The 23667-nt window shown below is 47.4% G+C and overlaps 1 protein-coding gene and 1 long non-coding RNA gene across 2 annotated transcripts in view; one reads left to right on the forward strand and one right to left on the reverse strand.

Annotated features, from left to right (window-relative positions):
- Positions 1 to 23667, reverse strand: part of LOC142557150 (uncharacterized) — a 76482-nt gene that overhangs the window by 44028 nt on the left and 8787 nt on the right. The window contains exon 2 of the long non-coding RNA XR_012822729.1: positions 9544 to 9675. This is a non-coding gene — a long non-coding RNA (uncharacterized LOC142557150). The remainder of the gene's footprint in view (positions 1 to 9543; positions 9676 to 23667) is intronic.
- LOC142557149 (prolyl 4-hydroxylase subunit alpha-2-like) overlaps positions 1 to 23667 on the forward strand; it is a 40630-nt gene that overhangs the window by 10951 nt on the left and 6012 nt on the right. The window contains exons 3-13 of the mRNA XM_075668802.1: positions 6709 to 6906; positions 8678 to 8832; positions 9440 to 9634; positions 10671 to 10831; positions 14122 to 14155; positions 14648 to 14793; positions 15350 to 15523; positions 16723 to 16787; positions 17930 to 18041; positions 20035 to 20115; positions 22605 to 22658. Coding sequence (XP_075524917.1) covers positions 6709 to 6906; positions 8678 to 8832; positions 9440 to 9634; positions 10671 to 10831; positions 14122 to 14155; positions 14648 to 14793; positions 15350 to 15523; positions 16723 to 16787; positions 17930 to 18041; positions 20035 to 20115; positions 22605 to 22658 — 1375 coding nt within the window. The remainder of the gene's footprint in view (positions 1 to 6708; positions 6907 to 8677; positions 8833 to 9439; positions 9635 to 10670; positions 10832 to 14121; positions 14156 to 14647; positions 14794 to 15349; positions 15524 to 16722; positions 16788 to 17929; positions 18042 to 20034; positions 20116 to 22604; positions 22659 to 23667) is intronic.

Below are 23667 nucleotides of genomic sequence, written 5' to 3' on the forward strand. Positions count from 1 at the left end.
AAGCCGGTATGTAGGGCTTAACTCTTAGTCCTGCGACTTCATGCAGTAAAAGCGGGCTTTTCGCAGATGCCACTGAGGTAACACGCACTGCAAAATTGCCATCTCCGTTTATTCAGGACGTTTGCACTTTCCCTTTGCTGCCGAGACAATTTCTGATGCAGCACAATTTAGATTGGCTTGCCAAAAATTGTGTCCTTCTGATTGTCGGAACACCACCGGGATTCCTTTTCTTTTTGTAGATCACAAATTTGAGATGTTCTTCATCACACTCAATGCCTTCATAATCGCTTAGGTCATGGTTTGAACTACTGTCGTTTTCCTGATTGAGTGTTTCATCAAGACGAGGTCTCGCTTTCACCTTCACTGGGTTCCACCATGGTCACCCCAGGCGGGCAGTCAGCGCCTTAGTGTCCAAGGAGTAGCCGTGCCGGCTTCATGATGTCATGCACATGGTGTGCGTTGGCAGTCTTGGACGCGTTCCTGCGTTGCACTCATGTGCCTCAAAACACGCTCGCGGTCATAGGGCTCGTGCCACCGTTCTCGGTTGCCTACCGCCATAGCGGTTGAAGACACTCCAAAGGAAAAGGCAAAGAAGGCTTCGTACCTGGTTTCAATGGGCTCGTAGGTCGCTACGCTTCTTCTCGCTGCATTCCTGAGCAACTAAGCCCTGGCACAATGTAAACAAACTGGTTAAAACTGAAACAAAAAGCGAGCAGCAACGAACAGGGTCACCGCCTCGGAGAACTTCTTTTACCCGCGGTGCACACATCTCGGAGGCTGCAACTCGCTGCGCACGGTAGATACTATTTGCCTCAAATGAGCTAGCGACCTTAACCTATTATGAGCTATGAGACGGTGGCTTGAGTGTTCAGAGAAGTGGGATCTCGAGCGAAAAAACACGAGATGCAGCATATTACATGCGCGCTGTGGTAGTCTCAGAAATAGGCACATATATTTTATTTTGGAAGGGGAACGCAAACGTATTCCTATGCAAGGAAGTGTAAGACGCAGAGGCGATCCCACACAGAACCTTTGGAGGGGGAGAAAAGAAACATTATCTTCCAGCAAGAAAGGTCCAAGAGCTAGGCAGAGACTGTTTTTTTTTTTTTTTATATGTGAGCTGGGGTGGGGGGAGGCATGAGTGAGGGGCAAATAAGGCGCATAAGTTCATTCTTCGGCAAAGCAAGAAAGAAGACAAGAATTTTATGTCCAAGTCGACGTATTCGAATAAGCAGCAGCGTTTACAAACCAATAAGCAACTTAAACCATTTTGGCTCTGATCGTTCGTATTCCTAAATTAATTACTCAGTCACGCCTCCGGCGTTGTGAACGTGGTGTGATGCTCTTCGATTTAGTATACTGTGGCGAAGTTTTGCTCAAGAACTTTACAAGTAAAATACAATGGGAATTTAACTCACTTTCGGTGAGCCGCTGACGGACTTGGCATCCTACTTCGCTCAATAGATGTTCGAGTGGAACTCGAAAGAATTGCTTTGCTGTCGGTCAGTACTCTCTGATCATTATGATAATTGTTCTGGTGTACCCTTTGCAACGGGTGGACACTGCGAAGCGTCCTCATCCCGTGACACCTGTCGACACCTATCACGCTCGTTAATCGGGGGACGCCGGCAATCCCAAGTAGAGTTACTTTCTGTGTAAGAAGACGCCACATGCTGCTCGCATCTGCAGTTCGCAGAGGCATACAGGCTAGCAGCTCCGAGAGATATGAAAGCTTTTTGTATTCCGACACCTGCCCCTGGACTGCATTCGGGTCGCTCACAAGGCTGCCGACCTATTTTGTAAAGATACGGCATCACTTGAAGAAAAACGCTCGCCGTGGAACCTGCTATGCGTGAGGATGGGTGTCGGAGCTTTTTTTCGCGGCATTCTTCCTGAGTCATGTCACCTACATCGCGCCGTAACTTAATTGGCGTAAAGCGGAAAAGGCCAAGCTCGGCTCCCTCATCAGAACCGGCCTCAAGCGCGTGCTCAGCCTTCCGCAGTCCACAAGCACTGAGAAGCTGCTGGAGCTAGGACTCCATAACACCATCGATGAGCTAATAGAAGCTCACACAGAGGCTCAGATAATGAGGCTTTCATCCACTAAGCCAGAGATTAAAATTTTAGATGAAGCGGGAATCCAACCCAGACGTGAACCGGCGAATCAAGTTAGCTCCTCCCGGGAAACCAGAACTCGCATCATGGTTGACCCTTTCCCGCGAAACATCCACCCAGTGCATAACGAGGGTAGAAGATTCGCGAGAGCCAAGTCCATCCTTAAAAAGATCAATCAGCAGCAACTAGATGCCCTCTTTGTCGATGCTGCCTGATATGACAGTGGGGATAAGTTCGCTGTCTCGGTGGTAGACGGGTAGACGGTAGACAGTAGATGCGGTAGAACCTGGTCAATGCAGCCTCTGTTTATACGAAGTTTGCCCATGTGGTGGAGGAAGCGGCGATCGTTCTGGCTTTTCACAGCTCAAAAGTTCCCGCTATCATCTTCTCGGACTCGCCACGGCGGTTAGATCCTCCTCGTCCGCCCTCCTATCTGAACAGGCGAACAGTATTGTGATTAAAGCACTTCAAAGGACTAGGCAGAGCAACGAAGGAGGATACCAAATCTCGTGGTTCCCAGCCCATCTAGATAGCTCAATTAACCCGCTTGGATGTACTCCTAACGAACAGGCTCACCGAAGAGCGCGCGATATCGCGCACCGCGCTGTCGCGGGTAGCCAGGCTTGGAACGAGGTCAACATCCACAAAGATCCATTATGTGCTTTCCACGAAATTGTTTCCCATTATCGACTAGGCAGGAGGACATTTCCACCCCCTCACCTCAAATTGAACAAACCTCAGTCTAGCACACTCAGACTCCTGCAAACCCGTTCGTATCCGACTCCTCGGTCCCTTAACACGATAGATCCTGAACACTCACAGCCGTGCCCCGAAGGTAGTCATGACTCATCCTCTTTTGACCACATGCTCTGGCTGTGCCCAGCCCTTAACGCCTCTCCACCCATCACGAAAGAACAATGGCAGGAATATCTCAAGAGCAGCAATCTCCACATGCAACAGGCTGTCCAGAAGGCCCATGACATTGCAGCTGGACTTGATCTCTCGGTCCCATCATGGGCGGAGCCACCGACTTGATCTTTGGGAGCCTTTGGTTTTGGCTCCCCAAGATCTCAATCCCTCAGGACTGAAATTTCTTGTCATGTCATGTCATGCCGGAGACCAATCAAAGCGACCGCATCAAGCAGGAAAAACAGGGAACGATTCGGCGTCTGATGCTGTGCCCGACGCATCAGACCGGCAGTCGGATTCAAGATGTTTTGCCATGTCGTAACGCCGGATGGGACGCCAGGCGTGTGACAAGCTGGGCAAGGGTTTGCCGACCGACAACCATACCGCCATTTAGCCAAAGGCAATGACCGCGCGGCTGGCGTGTGACGTTCTCCGACGTTTCTCCCACAGAGACACCACCGGCGGACCAGTTTCTGGCTGTCTGATCACACTGGATGAGGCGTTCGCTTGCATCCCGGCTCACGGCGTAAAAGAAATCCGCTACAATTTGTTTCTCACACGAAATAGTTACCAATTGAATATCATGTGGAAATCGTGCCGGTTCTCCAAAGCAGCACCTAGTACTAAGCCACTGCGGGATGGGCAGCCGCAACGCGGGGGCACATCGCAGGTGGTCAGCACACCATCCGAGAAAAAGGCTGCTCGACTGACTTGCACGTTTGCTCTTTGCATAGACGATGTCGACTAAACCAACTGTGTTTCCGAGTGTCATGAACAGTGACGTAGCTAGGTCTTCTGTCACCATCCCCCCCCCCCCAGGTGTAGTCAGGAAGGCAAGGATATCAACAATTTCCGGAGAGTCATAGGGGAGGGTTCTCTTCATTGTGATCCATAACGCCTTTCTTTATTTGCTGCTATTGGCAAACGTAATCATCCGAGCTGCGGTACCGCCACAAGATAGGAAACAAAAGAGAGCACGCTCAGCGTCAATTACTGGCGTCATCATGCAAAAATTTCAGGGCCGCCATGACCGCCAATTTTGGCCGCCAATTCAGGCGGCCAAAAAATTTTAAGGCTGCCATGAAGCCTTCTCCAGCGATAGCTTGCGCTACTGTTGGTCTGCACTCGCAATGGAGAGGATAGAGGGATCGACGACATGGGTGCACTATTTCATATTTCTTTCGGTACTGCCATACTGGGCTGCCCGCAGTGCCAAGTACTGCAGGCTCTCAGCACCCAAGACGATTTTGTTTAGAGAAGCTTTTGTTGAGTTAATAAAATGACTGGATCCTTGATTCCCAAATTGCTATGCTCCCACTATAATCGCTAATTAAGCAGTTATTTAAGATATGCATATTAATTACCTACCACATTTCACATGATACCGAGTTCCTAGTGGTCACAAAGACACATAACCTGATACAATATACGGAGATATCCCCACAATATCCACCTTTTTGTAAAGTTCCGTGCAACTGAAACCGGACACTGTATTTGCGACATGAAGTCTCACAACAAGGTGAGGTGGAAAAGGAGGCAAAGAAGAAAGGAAAGCTAGGAAGGCCAATCAGACGCACGTCCTGTTTGCCACCCTACACAGGGGAAGGAGATTAAGGGAAGAAAAGGAAGGAGAGGGAGGGGAGAAGGTACTATCAGTGAGAATACGTGCGGTTGTCCATAACTTCATGCCTGTGATCGCCCACTCAGGCCAGTAGTTTTCATGAAGTGTTGCAGTGACCCCGTCGCTTTGTAAGCCTGCGACGCATGGGGCCATGGTCCGAGAATCTTAGTCTCTGAAAATGGTCTGCTATCTAATCGATTTAAGAGCCTCCTAAGGACGTCGCGTTTGATCTCGTAGAGATTACAGTGCAACAGGTGCTCGATCACCTCTTCACAGTTGCATGAGTCACAAATCAGTGTGTCGGTCATACCAATACGGAATTAGTAGGCTTTCGCAAACGCCACCCCTAACTAGAGGTGGCAAAGTACAGTTGCATCACGGCGGCAGAAGTTCGATGGAATCTGCAGCTTCAATGTAGGATCAAGCCGGTGCAGAGGGCAGTTGGAGAAAATCGGGATGTTCCACAAAGTTTCAGTCTTGGTTTGAGCAAGTAAGCGACCCCTCGCAGCGTCTGTCCTTGATAAGGGTATAGGAAGTGTCAAGCTTGCCTTATGGACTCAACGGATGGCATCATCAGCAACGTCATTTTCGGCGATACCGCAGTGCCCCGGAAATCATTGGAAGATGATGTCATATCCGTTTATGAAAGCTTGATGGAGAACCTCTTTGGTCTCAAATACCAGTTTTTCATGGTTCTTGCGTCGTAAGGCTGACTGAAGACTTTGAAGGGCTGTCTTAGAGGGCAAGCCGGGGATGGACCGACAGCAAGTGCCGTGTTCGCCGTAGCCCTTGTTTGCTGCTCGACAAGTTCGTGCACCAACGATCACTGCGGTGGTCAGAAACAGGGAAGTCTGTGTCAACGAGAATTTGTTAGTCAACGGCATGATCTCTAGGATTCCGCTCCGCCCATTGACGAAGAAGAGTTACGGAGTGTCTTTTAAGGCCCAGTCTTGTGATTTCACCATAGATCGTGGTCCTCGTCGAGCATGCATATCTGCAGAACCGAGGAGGGCAAGCCGGGGATGGGCCGACAGCAAGTGCGGTGTTCGCCGTAACCCTTGTTTGCTGCTGGACAAGTTCGTGTACCAATGGTCACCTTGGGGGTCAGAAACAAGGAAGCCTGTGTCAACAACGATAGTTTGTTGGTCAACGGTATGATCCATTTGATTCCGCTGCTCCCACTAACGAAGTGTTGCGGTGTCTTTTAAGGACCGGTCTTGGAATGTCATCGTAGATCGATGGGTCACATGGTCCTCGTCGCGCATGCACAGCTGCAGAACCGAGGGCAAGCCGGGGATGGGCCGACAGCAAGTGCCGTGTTCGCCGTCACCCTTGTTTGCTGCTGGACAAGTTCGTGCACCAATGGTCACTTCAGTGGTAAGAAACAGGGAAGCCTATGCCAACAAGGAGAATTTGTTAGTCAACGACGGGATCCCTGTGATTCCGCTGCGCCTACAGACGCAGAAGGGTTGTGGAGTGTCTTTTAAGGCCCGGTCTTGTGATGTCATCGTAGATCGATGGGTCACATGGTCCTCGTCGCGCATGCACAGCTGCAGAACCGAGGGCAAGCCAGGGATGGACCGACAGCAAGTGCCGTGTTCGCCGTAGCCCTTGTTTGCTGCTCGACAAGTTCGTGCACCAACGATCACTGCGGTGGTCAGAAACAGGGAAGCCTGCGTCAACAACGAGAAATTGTTAGTCAATGGCATGATCTCTAGGATTCCGCTCCGCCCATTGACGAAGAAGAGTTACGGAGTGTCTTTTAAGGTCCGGTCTTGTGATGTCACCGTAGATCGGTCACATGGTCCTTGTCGAACACTATTTCCATAAGTATACTCGAGTATTTTTTTGTTCTTGGTGCAAAACGATGTGTCTTTTCTTTTGACTACGTATAACACCCACACACGTCGGGATATTGACATGCATGTGCAAGTTCTATGTATCTTAGGCTTGAACTATCCGTCGTACTGACTCTAACGTTTCGAGAATTTCCGTGAGCATCGAATTTACGCTTTAAAACGGCGCTTGCATTCTCTTCAAAAAAGCAATCTCTCTTTTTGCAGCCGACATCGCGCTGCAGGTGCTCTGTTGGCCATCGCAGTTTTAGTGGCGCTGCCATTGAGCAGTGCCGGACAACACCAGCGGGACTTTTACTCCTCGGTTTCTAACCTCTTGGATCTCGTCGAGCACGAGAAAGAAGTCAGGCTCATGCTTCTGGCCTACGCGGAACGCCTCATTACGCTGCACTCGAACATCCTCAGGTAACACTTTTTTGTATCACGATCTTTGCCCCAGCTGAATGAATGAATTAATGAATGATGATGATGGTGCCAGCGCCCTTTGATGCGGGCGATCCGACGATAGGATCGCGTCAGAAAAGTCCTGTTTCTGTTTCAGTGATGATGATGATAACGATGATTTCTATTGGGATACTCTTCGAAACGGTGCAGCGACAGCTGGTCACTAATATTGCTTGAGCTAATCGTGTTTTCCCTGCATTCATTGCAGTCCAGCATTTTGCCTATGTGTCCTTTATCTGCGCCGGCCGCGGTAACGCAGTGGCTGCTGAGTGAGCTCGAGGCAGTTAGTTGAATACCAGCCGCAGCGGCCGCATCCCCATAGGGGCGGAATGGAAGAACGCTCGGGTATCGGTGCATTGGATGCGCGTTAAAGAACTCCGCGAGGTCAGAGTTAATCCACAGTCACCCATACAGCGTGACTCATAATCGGATCGTGGTTCTGACACGTAAGACCCCAGAATTTAATTTGTGTTGTATATTCTGTGTCCATAAAAGCCTCTATATATTGTGCAGGTACCTTTACCTGCAACGACCATTGCTCGGATTGATCTCTTCCCAGATTTTTTGGCTGCCACCACGTCGTTCCGGCCGGCAGCGTTCTATGTGTGGCCGGGCGCGTTGTGCTGCATTTCAGGTCTTCTCTCAGGCCCGCAAAATCAATTATTATCGAAACTTACAATTCATTTGTATGCTTATGGTGTGGACCAAAGGTGGGCATTATTTTCTTGAGAAAGGGCTCAAATTTCGGCACAGTCCCGGTTGCATTCGTCATCGTTCCTGTCGCTCGACCACTCACCTTATGATCACGCAAGTCTCCTTATTATGCATCACAGCTGAGCAAAGATGGGCTGCGCCTGAACACATCAATGGATATATTAGACTATTCAGAGTGAAATTCATAAGCCGTCCACTAGGGAACATTTGTTTACCACTAGTGAAAGGATATTAATGCACAGCATACGTAATAGCAGATAAACTTGACCAGAACAGTGCATATATGAAAGCATTGTTATACTTTTAATTGGTCTGGAATGAAAAATGTAGTGGAGTTGGATCCGAGCGCAACTATTTGTGGAACCTTCATTAATTACTGATTTTGAGAAATACTTCTACAAGGCATATATCAAACCGAAGCAGTGTCCCTGTGGCTCAAAATTCTCGTGTATGACTGCTAGATTTCAATACTAGCGCTATCGTAAACAGTGTAGTCTGCCTTGCGTTTCTTTTTTCGCGAACTGGGATGTCCCTTTACATAGTATTTGGGGGCCCTTCATCTTGAAGGATATTTGTCAAAGACAGGAGAAGCGTTATGTCAATTTCTCACATTTCGCATGTCCACCCGCAAGCCGCACTCCTGCATGTTCAACTTAAAAGTAGTAAGTCAAGCTGCCTAAAAGCGGGCACCGCAAGGGTGTATTTGCGACGTATTAGAAAAGTGTAGCTTGTTCGTAAATGTATTGAGGTGGCGTGGTTAGCGCTTAGTTTGCACCTTGTTCAAAAGGGGATGAAATTTGCATAATGTTGGCGGACGCATTTATTGACTGCATACTTCAAGGGCACGATTGCTTGAATGTTTCTTACTTCACATGGGACATGACTTTCGACTATTGGCCTGTTTCGCTTGACAATACTGATGAGGAATCGACTACAGCGCACTTATTCTTGTTCTTTTGCCACTTCTTGCTGCATCTCCTGTGGATTCGTGAAAACCATTAATATGTTTGGCACGCAGTTTTGTGACGACGAGGCAGCCTTACCATGACCTGGAAACTCATACCGAGGTCGCTGACTACATGAAACACCCCGTCCATGCCTTCCACCTGATGAAGAGGATGATCGTTGACCTAGGCTTCGTCGAGTCGCAGATAAACGAACTGCGCGCATCAGGTGCGGAACGTGCTGCCCTTGAGTACAGCAGATCATCGTTATAACGATCCTCAGAGTGGCTGCCATATTTGATCGCACTTACACCAGTGAAGACCTTGTATAATGAGCTTTGTCTAAGCAAGCTGGAACCCATGCGACGTTTAATGTATTGGTCAACTTTTTCATGTTTTCCTTATAGATATAGTGAGGTGGTTTGATTTGTTGCATCACTGCCTAATATTCTTGGTGTGTATGCGAATGCGCGCACGTTCATGTGCGTGTGTGTGGGGGGGGGGGGGGTGCATGTGCATGTGTCTATGTGTGTGTGTGTGTGTACGTGCATGTGTCATTGTGTGTGGGGGGTCCCTGTACATGTGCGCATGCGCGCGTGTGTGCGTGGGGGGGCTGTTGATGGATGTGAGTGTGTGTGAGTGAGAGAGAGAGCAGAGCGGATCATTGTTTGAGCACCTTGTTTAGTGCGAAAAGCTACTCTAACTCCATTATTTAAAAGCATTCGTAGTATATATTTCACTTTGTGCAAAATATAACAGTCCTACAATGCTTGTCCTGCCTGCCTACTCTTTGAATGCCTTCCTATTTCTTTCGTTCCATTTCCTCTCTGTCCCAGACCCTCTACCTAACATAACCGCGATGCGGGCCAACAGACTGCTGCCGTGGGAAGAGGACTTCAACGGCATCGCCGTGTCGCTCGCGCGTCTCCAAGACACTTACCTCCTGGACATGTTAAACCTCGTCAACGGTCACCTGACCATTACGTCAGGTCCACGGAACCGCACAGTGCCCGGCCGCATTCCGCTCACTGGTGAGCCCGCGGCAAATGAAGCGGTGACTGTTACAGAAAGCCTGCGCAATATAAGGAAGATCGGTTCATCGGAAGCCCATAAGGTGGAGGAAGGTTCAGGAAAGGGCATATTGTCACATTGTACTGTAGCCCGACACTCGAAAGGGAACCTGTGCGGGTTTTCAGAAAGTAAACTTCACTGTTCAAAAAATTATTCCTGGTCCGGAGGATTCAACCAGCAACCAACGCCTATCAGGGGTGGGCGCTCTACCATATGGACTAATCAGAAGGCCAGTAGGTCGCAGACCGAGGCTGAATTTATCTGCAACTCGAACCACAGGGACAAAGAATACGGGAAATGAATTTGCCCGCAAGGTGCGAAAAAAAAATTGATGACAGCGAAAAATTGTTTTCTACCAGACTCTAGCACGAAGCTGCAAAAGAACGATCCCTTTCTAGCCTCGTGCTACAATAGAGTGGATGGTAACACATTGTTTTAAAAATCAGCTCACAGCGTAAGCTTATCGTGATTTTGTCCAATTCATTCCTCCGAGCTGTGAAATGGGTAAGGTAGAAAGATCGGCGAGATGCCAAATGATAAGGTGGCTCCAAGCCTCACGTCACGTTAATATAACCTTTATCCTCTTGAGTCACGAATTATGCTCTACTCTCATTAAATGTGCCCAACTTAGTTTCATTCCAAGGTGTTTCGCCCTGGACAGGCATAAATTCGCGTTTTTAGGATTATTCTTCTGTGCAGTTTCTAGTGAATATTCATAATTAGATTAGTTAAATTTCAACTCAGCGTACAGTCAGTCATGACGCGTTTCTACCTAAAAACACATGGCTTGGAACCGAAAAGACATTCTTTATTTGGTCATATTTTGAGTGCAGAATTAGGTGAAGACTCGTAAGCGATATGTATGATGCGTATATCACTATTGAATCTGCAGTATGAACACATGCATCTACACCCTACAAATATATAGTGAAACATTTAAAGCATTCAGTAGGATGTGCATTACTAAACTAAGATTACCCCTGTTTTCCCGCGCAGCTCGGGACTGCTTTTTCATGGGCCAAGTGGCAGTGCACAACGGTTACTACGACCGCTCCGTGGAGTGGGTGGAGAGAGCCATATACAAGGTGGCAAATGAGAAGCCGCCGTCAATCCCCACAGAGGATCTCACGAAGTACCTTGATTTACTCATAAAGAAGGTGCGTCGTATGCTCAGACTTATGAAGGTCAGGTTTTTAAGGAATCTTGCCGTAGAAGTTCAGAGTCAAGAACACGCACCGGGCCGCAAACCGCAAACGGTGAAGTACACTCGTTAAATTACCTGCTATCATGTACTGCAAGTATCGAGCATATAGGGGTAGGGTTAGCGGATACTGCCGGTATTCAAACTTTGTTAATATGGATTTCTTGAGTTCGCCCGGTAGTTCGAAAAGCGCGGGCTGTTTGCCGGTTGAGCCACAGAACACCTATACAAATTTAGAGAAGGGAAACTGTACCTTCCACAGTGCTACGGAAATAAGCGTAGCGGTGGCGTCGTGAACTAAAGTATGCGACCACGGGTGGCGCTGTACAACAGGAAACGGAAACGGGGTTTTGCACAGTTTACCAGGTGTTCTGTGGCTTTACTGGGTTTCTGGCTGCTGCGCCTTGATCGTGCTCCCGCGAGTTTAGTTGCTGTGTGGCAAACGTAACGCCTACATATGTATGTAGGCGCTACGTTTGCCACACAGCAACCAAACTGGCGGGAGCACGATCGAGGCGCAGCAGAATACATGTAGCACTGAGTCATATCGAGTTAAGGCACACCCTCAACTGACTTTTAAGGGCATCCCGAGCGGTTTTTCGTTTATTACGCCGCCGTTACCCCGAGTTGTGCCGCCGCGCTCCAGCTGTTGCATTTCGTGTAGGGCTACTGACAGAATGCGGTTTCCAGGTGGCACGATGGCCTCGACTGGAATAAACGCTCACGACACCAAAGATTGAGTAAGCCTGAAAATATTTTATTTGCAGTTTACAAGTACAACAAAAAACACACGTCTACGCATCCACACAAACGCGGTTACATAGTCAAGAACATAGTCAAGAAATGGCTCATTAATAAGGGTAGCACAAACGCACAAGAAAGAAGACCTAAGCTACAAAACGTATGGTCGGCTGCTAAGTATGATAATTTCCCTGTCACCGCGTGTCACTTTTATACAGCATCTTTACAGCACTACCAGGCCGGGTAGTTTGTCGGAAAGAACGCAACAGCTTACGGCCGTCAGCTGCCTCTTCCTTACGGGTGTCATAATTATCCTAATCTCCGCATCAACGTCGTGCAAGTCCGCATACAGGTATCTGTATCTGAACCATATGTGCCAGCTTAATACATGTGAAGTGAAATTATGATAACCACTGCGTCTTATCAAAGGTATTGGTTTTGCAAATGCGCATTACAGCTGACGGAACGACATACTGTAAGTGAAGCACAAGAGAACAAGGACAAAAGGAGAATACAACACTTGAAGAAGAAATGAAGAATTAGTAGGCGTACAGCAAACAAGCGATGACGGAGAACACACAATGATGCATCGAGTGTTCTGTGACATCGGTTTGCGTACTTACGGTGTTATGGAGATCAACGGCATAAAAACGTACCTTCAAGCGTACTCCCTCAACCTCCGCCGCATTCATTATGATAATCAACGCCTAAACAAAATGAGGCACTATTTCTTGCCAAGAGTAGACCTCTTTACAGCAAGTCTATGTAGTGACTCGCAGACGAAACCAGCATGCCTTCGAAAATGTTTTACCGCCGTAGTATTCGAACGCCAACGGCCAGGAAAACACATCGATACCAATAGGCTGTCGGCTGTCGGTGGTTAATCAAGTACAGAAACCTTGACGCTATGACTAAAAAGCAGCTTCAACAATCAAATTTAAAAAAAATCAACTGCCTATTTGCCTGAGGTAAAAAAGCATCCTTAGACACCTCGATTGTTTATGTCAATGGTTTGTGTAAAGTAAAACATTCAGCATGTTCAGCGCCCCTAGCAGAGAAAGCACAAATTAAAGTATTCGACCAAATTACAGTAGCTCCACTTGCGCGCTTACGCTGAAACGCGCCTCGATTGATTTTTCGCCCTCGGTGGCCATTTGTTGAACTTGAGAGTGTGCGGGGCATGGTTGAGCGAGGGGGCGTAAACAAGAGCGGCCGGATTGGTGGCGCCTCCTGGTGGACCTCAACCAGACAAACGCCGACCCACGGATGACCTTTTTCACTGCTGGTGCGTCTACAGCGGTGTACTCGTGCTCATGATTACGCCGCTACGGAAAATTTGCACCAACCGTGAGGTAGAATGTACTTCGTTACTCCAATATTAGGTCTGCGTTTGTCCGTTTGAGCACGGTGCCACCAGGTTGCCAAGTGTGTCCTATTTCGCCGTTCGCGTAAATATTTGGTAGGGGGTGCAATCCGTGGGCACATTTGTTTTATAAATGTGTTGATTAGTAGGAGCAACACGATGGTCACCAAAGAAAGTAGCGGACTGGCGTGCTAGTTCGCCGCCCATCGAGTCGGCTATTAAAAAGCTTTAGTCTTTGAACCGTACGATGCGGCGTAGCTTCAGCGGCGGCAACTCCTAAACTCATACGTATTTTTTTTTCAACTTGGTTTCATTTTCTGTTGGTGATGGGAGGGGTTGTTTGAGTGGGTGTGGTGGTGGTGATGGTGTTGCAGCAGGCGGGGTTAACCTGGCATACATAGCCGACAAACTTTGCGCCTGAGCCGCTTATGAGTTGAGATTGGGAGGACGTCATCAGGTGTCGATGAGCCCTTGTCTCGCTAGAAGGACAGATGCTGGTAAACTTCTTTAATTCAACCCCTGTACATCAGAACCAAGAGCATAGCGAATGACACAAAATTTCATTCAGTAGGCCATGATAATATCTCCATTTAAACGCTGTCATCAAATCCATGTACGTAAGTATGTCGACTAAACACAAAAAGTTAAAAACATCGATATTTCTCCAAGATCCTGCACCTTCTGACTGATGATTGTTTCGAGATGAGAGTCCGTGCTGTCGAATTTTTGCTGGCAAGATACATAAATTCTCAGTTCTCATAAAACGTTGTCATACAGTTGATCTGACATAATAGCAGTTTCCGCTTAAACCACCAATAGCCCATTGCCTGGCTCATTAATCCACAGCAGAAAGGTAGCACAAAGTGGTGCGGCCATTTCCAGCGGACCTGACCATGGGATATGCTCTTTAAGCAACTCTGACAACAACGTCTGTCATCAAAGAAGGATTAAGATCGAATGGCCAGTTGGCCTTTGATATTTTATGAGTTGCACGAAAACGCTTGGCTGGCTCGAGATCAAAGTATACACACGTTTCATGTCATCAGTGGCGGGTCGCTTGGCGTGGGACCAACAGCTTGTGTACAATTCGTAACGTTCTTCCATCACTCACTTTTTCCTCCTGTCACATTTTTCTGTTACAGCACGACGACGTACTGGATTCTATGGGAAAAGCCGGTGAGCTATAAATGTGACCTGTCCATCTTCTCTAAACTATTTGTTGGCGCTGACATATTGTTATTGTTTTCTCGTCTCCGGTACAAGCTTTCAGTGCCCCTTTGAAGCTCCTTTCGTTATTCTAACTGCACAATTGTTAGTATCCCAGTCTTAAGCATGTACACTTGATACGTTGAACAAAAATATTGGTAAGGATAAAAAAAAGGATATAATACTTATAATATACCTTCCGGAAAATTAAAACCCAAACTAGTTTGTGGACAAGCTGGTTTCTTATACTATTTTGGGCATTATGAGGCTTGCAAGTATTATTTCCTTCCGTGATTTAGCGGTCCAGGGCTTTCATTTAAAGCAAAAATAATGAAACATTCAAAAACGTCACGCTAGTACTTCTTTAGACAACCAATCTGTTTGTCCGGCGAAGGTAAGAACCCTAGAAATGATCGATGCGTCGCTCCTTCCCTTTCTTGCTCTGTGCATGGGTTTTTGTAGGACAACACTGGCAGACGTACGGAGTGCCCGTGAGTGAACGGTACAAGAAGCCGCTGCAGTTCCAGACCAAGCTGTTCGTGGAGCAGCTCACCAGTGCGCAGGAGGCACAGAACTACAAGCGGCTCTGCCGCGGAGAACAGCTCAGGGTCAGCAACTCGTGCAAGCGCACTATTCACCTAACTAGTCCACTGCAGCGAACAAAAGTGAGACGACTCTGGCTTCGGTCGAGGCGATACACCGGTATAGCTGGAGATCGCTCGTTTAAAACGTTCGTCCCATTGTCTTCACCACAATCGCCGCCAATGTTCTCATCAGTCAATGCTTATTTCGATGTGCAAAATGAAGGTACCCCTCCCAGCGATATTCAGATACCCCTGTCTTGTGCCTGCTGATTCCGTTGTGTAGCTGCAAATTTTGTGTTCTTGTCTTGCCAACTAAACCTCCGCTACCCTCGACTACGTTTCTTTCTTTTACCGCCTATTGTGCCTCTCTACACGGCCACCCAGTATCTGTTCTGCGGATTACACCATGTGCCTAGCACCACTTTCACCTAGGGAAGGCGAGGATGCCTATCGTCGCGTTTCCCTCTGCTCATATGACACTCGATTGTGCAAAAGCTAGCGAGGCAAGTTCCGGGAATTTTTCAATACCACCTAATAAACAAATATGTAGCTAACCACCTATTTACGGGACTATACGCAGACTCCAAAGATGAACAGCCGGCTTCGATGCCGGTACTTCTACGGCAAAGATGGCTTTTTGCGCCTTCAGCCCGTGAAGATCGAGGAGGCCAACCTGAACCCGTACATCATCACCTTCCACGACATCATCGGCGACCGTGACATAAACGATCTGATCGCGTTCGCAACGCCTCGGGTGAGTTACGATTATGTGTGTTCCGCCTAACCTGTAAGCGTTTAAAAACAAAATCGTATTTCTTTACTTAGCAGCAAGTAACGCATTAGGCCTGTATAAAGGCAAGACCAGCAGAGACTTCAGAGACCTTTTCGTGAAGGTAAATGCACAGATTTTGCGCAATAATAATTGCTTCACTGTTTAAATGTGGTTACCAAGAGTAGAAGGCTTATTTTCCTGCTAATCCCTAAGAGAATTAGCACTGGCTGATTATTGTCATAACCACTGTGTGGCACAGTGGCACAGCAGTTAAGCCTACACTCGCTTTACGCCGCGCATAGTCCCATGGAACTTTCCTCTCTATTTACGTCGCACCTTGTTCCCGGAGGGATGATCAGTTTCGCGGAGAATGCTCTGACTCAAGGATTCTCCACACTAGCTTGTAGCGTTCTGTTATAGCTGTCGTCAAATCCTTGCGCTGCGCTGGAGAAATTACACATATGAATTCTTCAAAATTCTGGGCAGATGTGGTTATCTCGCTAAACCGTTTCCACTACGTGTCAACTATTTAGTTGAGAACGTTCCTATCTTTCCTCTCGCGCAAAAAAAAAAAAAATGAGAAGAAAGTTCGACACCTGCAGGTTTCAAGCTCACCATGGCGCACTACCTACGAATGGACGTTGTTCCAGCCTTAAGAAGAATTTAATATCTTAATAAACACCACACTTGCAATGCGTTCTCTTGTTGCGCTGGTGCGTAGTTGCATGTCAACACATGCATCATTGCCTCGCTATACCGCAAAAGGACAGCTTAACAATTATCGATAGCTATCTTGCTGACCTTCTCAGCGAACAGTTTTCGCAAACATTTATCACTCACTCCCAGTTGGTTCGTGCAGGATTCGTACTACATCTGTGGCTACTGCTAACTCAACTCTATGTGTCACTGTAATACCTAGGCCAGCGTGTGAGCTAATTTTCGGCATCATTGATTGGAGTAGCCACGGCTCAAGCTACTTGTACCGATTCATGCCGCTCAGCGTCCATGTAGCATTTAAAAAAAAGAGCCGATTCCGAAAGAAACAAGAATGGCCGAAATCACTCATTGCCTATGTATTCAAATCTCATTGTGGCCCCATCAGCGCTTCAGATATATATGCTTCGCCGTCACGAGACTGTGCGCTTCAGTCGCGCGAGTGATCGTTGCTCCTCCTTTCCCAGCTTTCCAGGTCCACTCACTACGGGGCGCAAGGTATGGAGACATCCCTGATCCGGACCAGTTCAAAGTAAGATGGCGCCGTATTTTTCACGTGTTTTCTGGCTATCGCAATAATTGAACTCATTGACCCCCACACCAGCCACACCCGCCATTCGTTTAGCAACGCTGGACGTAAGAGAAAAGGAGAACGCTGGCAAACTTGAGACGCTTAACAAAAGCGTGCTGGTACTAAATGGTGTACAGGAATGTGAAAACGTCTCTTCATTGGTCTATTACACGACTGGAGCTGTTTGGCGGGTGCGTCAGCGCCAATACGTTTTTCCATTGGTGACTTCCTGTGTTAACTGCGTGTACGCTACTCCGTATTTCGCGTTTCTTACATCTCTATGACAGCGTATACAGTACTGGGTATTGTATAGGGAGTGCTTGTTCTACCAATGACTCCTCAAAAAACATGTTCGAATACTTTGGTTGTTAGTTGCATTTCGACAGGCACCTTACTTTTAATAATATAACTATACATTTCTTCATGTATGCCAGTCCTGCTATGGTTGCATTGTTTTATGAATGCTGAATTCTAGTGTTTACTATGAGTGCTCATTCGAAATGCATTTTCCCGGCTTCTGAGCTCTTGCTATGGTATGCTCTATTCGTTTTTATCATTTTTTTTTTTGTGAAATTGCACTGGCACTAGTGTCTTAGTTTTAGCATTCGAACTTGTTTATCCATGTATGCTCCTCCTGCTAAAATCATGCAAAGGATTGGCAGTAGGTACAAATATATAGATATATAATACACTCCAAGCATTTACTGAGGACTCAGAGATAAAGGCGTACACACTACGCCGTCTCTAGACTAACAACTATCAGCTAACGCCGGGCACTCGATGGGGTTGAGAAGGAAATCAGCAGCGAAACCATCCCAACACGTGACTGTGCTGCAAGCTGCTAGCTGTTGTTAGTCTAGCGGTGGGAGCGTTGGGTTGTGTAGGGGGTCCTGTGGTGGGCATGGTAAAATTTCGCCACATTGCCAGACACGCCATCTTCCCAGCTGCGATTCGCTCGCGGGGCGGCCACTACCTCCCTCTGATTGGCTCAAAACTTCAACATGGCGGAATTTATAGTTTGTCCAGAATAGCACCCCTGGTATCGCTGGTGGAGAGCTTGACCAAGTATATCGGGAACGCTGAGCGATACGCCTGCTTTGCAGTGCTTGGCTCGGCGATGAGGATGCACCGGTGGCAACGAGGTTAAACCGATTCGTCGAGTCTTTGCTTGGTCTGGGAACACACTACCATAAAGCAGAAGCAGAGTTCTACCAGGTGAGTGCATGGATCTCATGTTGAGGAATTCTGCATGTGTTCGTGCATTCCCCGTATAACTCTGACGATATTATTGATTCGCTCGTGCAACAAGCGTACTAGAGCGTGCCACGCTTGAATGGATAAAACGACGTTTCGTTAAGAAAGTAGCTGCAACGCCAAGGCACTTCTCGGGAAAGTTCGGGAATTAATATCTCTGAACCGGTGTCATCCTGAGAATTCGTTCCAAGTGCCTCGCGAACTCCACGGCTAGAATTTGCAAATTCCGATGTCGGCGATGAGGTAAATAGTTAAACCCTCAATTAGTTATTTTTTTTAATTCGTCGATTATGAATTTAAATTATCTTTCTGCATGCCCCCTCTTCGAGTAGACCAGCTCATGAACAAGAATTGTGCTATTTGCCGCAGGCAACCTTCAAAAATTTTTGAAAGTGTTCGCTGAAACACCCGGTATTTGCTGTCTATAAGTACAGTAGTAAACAAAACAACATATATTTCATTTGGGTCGCGTGAGCTAAGTAGAAAACGAACGTTGGTGCTGCATTATGCCAGAGCGCCAGCCTAGGGAAATAGTCTCTTGAACACGCACTGCAATGTTGCGATATTCACTCGACATAGTGCGTCGACAATGCGCGCAAGTTGCGTATTAAGAACGTATCGATAGGAAACTGTATACATCCATCCACTATGTCAAGATACGTCCGTTCTGGTGAGATAAATATTTGTGGTAGGTAGAGTTAGATAAGTAAAAGGTATGCCATGCTATTGCAATTTTCATATGCATGCCTGCTAACTCTCCCGATTTATGCTCGAGTCTTCCGAATCACGACCGAGCCTCCCGATTTTTATGCGCACGGCCAGAAATCTCCCGAAAATGTGTCACAATCCTACGCGAGAAGAATGAAAAAAAAAAACCGTCATGCGCAGCCGGCATCGTAATTGCCATTATGCGCTAGGTAGCTAGCAGAAGTCAAATTTAAATCCAAGCCTTCTGTGTCTAGTCGGTGTAGGCATAACATTGCGTTTTGGATCGAGACATGCCTTGAAGAGTGCGCGTGACGGAAAAGTCCGAATATGCGTTTCATATTGACCGGTTTTTTTAAGTCAGCTTCGGTGTTATACACAAGTGCTGTGCGGCAAAGCATATCAAAAGTGAGAAGGGGTGGCTGCGTGGGACGTAGTGCATCCCTGAACTATGCACGCGCGCATGCGCCGTCTTCGATCACAGCACGTGCACCGAGACGTCTAATAAGTGTACTCGCAGCCATTGAGAGCTGTTGCTGAAGTGGCTGCGGTTAAGAAAGAAAAACGATTTTTTTTTCTTTGTCGTACCACCCACGCCGAACTTTCCGAATTTCGAGGTCCCCAGGTTGGCAAGTACAGACATACATATAACAAGAGATGAAAAAACGGGAGAAAAGAAAAAGCCCACACAGCCACTCACACAACTCGGATAGGCGCAGCAGTGAGCACAATGAAATGACACAAAGTGTATAAAGTGTAGCTTCACGGCACCATCAATAAACAAAGTATTATCCATCTCTGTCCTTTGGGCTGCCCCACAGAAGTGGATAACACTAGCGAAACTTCGTTGATTAAACAAACATTCATTTTATTTTTCGTGCAAATGATGTCCACACCTTAGAGTAATCAACCTCAATTACAATAGGGCTGGATGTCGGGAGAGATGTTTAAAAGTTCTGTTCACGATAAAAAAATAAACACCTCGTATATATGTGCAACAGTACGCAACATGTCTATGTCATGTATACTAGAGTACTGGATTGTAGAGCAACTAATCTGAAGAAAACACTAAATCTTCCTAAGACAAGAAGTAGCCGGCGCCGCATTTGAGGGCCAATATCTTCCTTTTAACAGATCAATAAAAGAAGATTAACAGTTTACACCATTGTGGCTGTCCTCCGTATGGCAATGTTTTTTGCTGTTTTTGTTATTGTATATTTTTATTATTGCTGCTCTGTGCTCCTCACAGCTGGCCAACTATGGCGTGGGAGGCCAGTACATTGCGCACCACGATTTCCTCGCCGACATCCTCAGCGACCCAAACCGACAGGTGAGAGACCGTATAGCCTAGCGTAGCCTGGCTGTCTACAAAGACCGTTTCATAAGACACGTGGAGCAAAATGCTGACGCCTATATGGTCGGTGATAACGTAAGAATGCATGGAACAAAATGCACTGCTTCCCGACTGGGTGCGCCAGCCAACTACGTTCGTTCATTTCTGCCTCGTCACAGCGGCGGGAACTCCTCATTTTTAATTATCGACGTCCTCTAGGAACGATCTTTTCGAGCGCGGGAGCACGGGCAACAGATGACGGTATTGTGGTCGGTGCTTGTACCGTGTACCCTCTGCTCACGGAGCAAGAAATATTTAGGAGTGGAAACTCCGCTGTTTGCGGCGACCAGTAAAGGTCACAAGCCCGCGGATATATTTTCATGCTGGCGGCACCTGGCGGCATGAGAAGAAATTACCGCCGTTTCGGTTGCCAGGGCAACCAGTTGAGCGTGTTGCTTCCGTTCGGCCGCGCGCGCCGGATGTTGAATTCCAATGGCGGAGTCGGAGCAAGTTTTTCTGCTCATTTCGGAGCAAGTTTGTTCCAATCACAGAGTGAGAGCGGGAGCAAGGTGTTCCAATGAGAGAGTCGGAGTGGATTCAGAGGGGGAGTCACTCCGTGGAGCAGAAAAAGATGCTCCGCCAAAATCGGCGGAGTGGACCGGAACTCTGCGTGACGTATTTACTTTACCACGTTTGCCTGCTGGGAGGCGCCACCGGTCACGACTCGCTAGGAAACAAAAGCTGCTGCACGCTTGGCGAGATATCCATTCCGCACTTTTAAAAAGGCAACAGGTGAACGGCGCTGAAGAGACAAGTAACCGGTGCGGCGGTGCTGGGAGCAAACAGCAGAAGGAAATGACAACACGCAAGGTATCCTGGGTAACTCGGTGATAGAACTTCCGCTTCCGCCTTGCTCCGGCGGCGCAGGTTGTGTTCCACTCGCGGATCTGGAGGCATTGCTCTGCGCCAGAGTCGAGTGCTCGCTCGCGGAGTCCGTCGCCTGCTTCGACTCCGCCATTGGAATTCAACATGAGTTCTACCACGGAGTGGCCGGAGCTGCCGGAGCCGCCGAGCCGCCTGCCGGGCGCTGCTTTTTTTTTTCCGTTGCGGCTTCTACGACGCGCCGCATGGTACCGCCACTGCATACGGTAGCGTCGGCGCATGCAACAATTGTGACTTTATCTGGTCGCCCGCGCTCGCTCGCGCTGACGGGAGTTCCACCTCCTATATGTCTTACTCCGTGCCTCTGCTTGACAACGCCAGCGAGACGAAAGGCTGTCTTCTATACGCGTCACGACACCATATGCACTTCGAACGTCGCCTACGAAATACATTTAAGCTGTGGAAAGGTATACACATTTGGTAAACTGGGCAATGCTTCAACGATATAGCAAGGCAGCACAAAAAAAAAGGAACAATGTAAAGCACAGATGCCCGTAGCCATCTGGACACTCATTGGAATATATGTGCATGCGCTCAACTGCTAGGCGGTAACAGGTGTCTGAAATGTGCAAAAACCAGAAGAATAAAGAGAAACTGTAAAGGCATACTGCATAGTTAAAGCAGAAGTACTTCAGGGTACCGGTCACTTACTCTATCAAAGTTAGAGCTGTTTTTTTTTCTGTTTTCTTGATAAACACCTGTACTTGTATGGTGCTCCTGTGCGCATGCCTGCCAATCCTCATGGTGGTTGTTGTTTTGGCGACAGATTATGAATTACTAGTACTTGCTCGGATAAACTTTTGTTGGCTCTCAGAGCTAGTCCTGTCGTGGTTGTTTTCTTCTTCCTGACACCGTCCCTTCACGCTGATTCAAGTTATATTCAGTCTGGTCCTCGGTTTGCGAAGGGAAACCAAGATTGCGCAGCTCGGTTTGTGATAACAGTGGTTAGGCGAATATGCGGTAGCGTCTCCCGTGTAGCTAGCAGTAAACGCGTGGTCAGCCGCAACAGTTGTTGGCTTGAGCTCGGTTAAGGCTGTTCGTGTGACAGGGGTATGAAGTAGACAAGGATTCAATTTAGCCAGTTTAAACAACATCTACCGAACCACAACGGGCTAAATCCGAAAAGAAGGCAGGCATTTCGAAATCATTGACTTCACACTGACGTACCGGCGCAAAAATTGTAACAACCTTTTGAATTTCATCTTCTGTTACAATGATCAACATATCATGGCAAAATTAAAGCACTGTTTTGAAAGAATAACTTGATTACGCTGATTTAGCCTTTCTCTTATGTGTCACTCCGGCAACAAAGACCCCATCTCAGAATTAGCGTGTTCATGCGTGCATGACCCTCTGGCGAACCTTGAGAGCCAGTTTGATTTAAACGACTTGGAAGTGCATTTTATCTTTTCTGGTATGCCCTCTCAATTTTGTGCGCTCTGTTCCCTATCAGACGTATATTGCAGATCAACCGCAGAAGGCCAGCAGTTTTCATTGTTACTCTGCGTGTTACAGTTGCATCTTGCATTTCGCTTCCATTACAGATGGACGACTTCGAGCGTACGGCTGGTGATCGAGTGGCCACGCTGATGTTTTACGTGAGTCGACCGTGCACTTCACTCGCTCTTCGTAAGGTGCTGACCACGTGCGCCATCATAAGAAGCTGAAAGAGCAAAGGCAAAATAAAAACCGCAAACCACCTCGCACGTGACTAAATTCACGAAAGCGAGGTGTTATTTCATCGCGTATCTGCTAGTTGAGCATGCTGCGCACCTGGAAACTTACTTTAGGTTTAAGTTATCTTATGCCACCCACGCATAGACATGCACGCACGCACGCATACACACGCACGCACACATGTACGCATACGCACACACGCACACATGCATAAAAAGCATCACACATGCATTGAAAGTATAAACGAGAAAGTGCAATATAGCTTATCCTGTGCAGTCTTGTTTGCGCGTTCACTTATGTTATGTGCTTGGCGTGTTCTATCACGCTTCTCATCGGAGCGGGGTGCATTCATTTTAACCAAGAACCGCATGACCAAAAGAAGTTAGCGGTTCCTCACGTTTTGCCGTAAATGCATTCGATCGCACTGTATCGCATGTAAGTTATCTCATCAAAAATGTCAGCCGGCACACAACTAATGAAACTCGATCGCGAGCTGTTTAATAGCTATATTATTAAATGTTTGACGCGCATACGAATTTGCGCCGAGTGTTGGTTCACAAATACGAAAGTATGCGCATTTCATCGCCAAATAACCACTGTGGAAAGTCACAAACTGGCAGTGGATTAGCGCGAAAATTCCTGGACTTTCCACAGCTTTCCACAGTTCATAGCTGAATATTGCATATTGCATACTGCATAATGCGTAGCTGCAGGGTCGGAATGGCTTTGCCCTCACAATCGCACCAAAGATGTCGTTAACCTTTGGAATTCATTACCGTGCGGCACCGTTTAAACACAAGGGGATGCAGTGTTTATTTCTTGGTTTATCAAACGTAGTGCTATACCGATGGAGTGATAACAAAAATGCGCGCTTGTGTATGCGAGACTAGGGTAATTCAAAAATCGATACTAACTTCCTGTTGCCACTCT

The sequence above is a fragment of the Dermacentor variabilis genome, chromosome 9 (assembly GCF_050947875.1).
Source record: "Dermacentor variabilis isolate Ectoservices chromosome 9, ASM5094787v1, whole genome shotgun sequence".
Lineage (NCBI taxonomy): Eukaryota > Metazoa > Arthropoda > Arachnida > Ixodida > Ixodidae > Dermacentor > Dermacentor variabilis.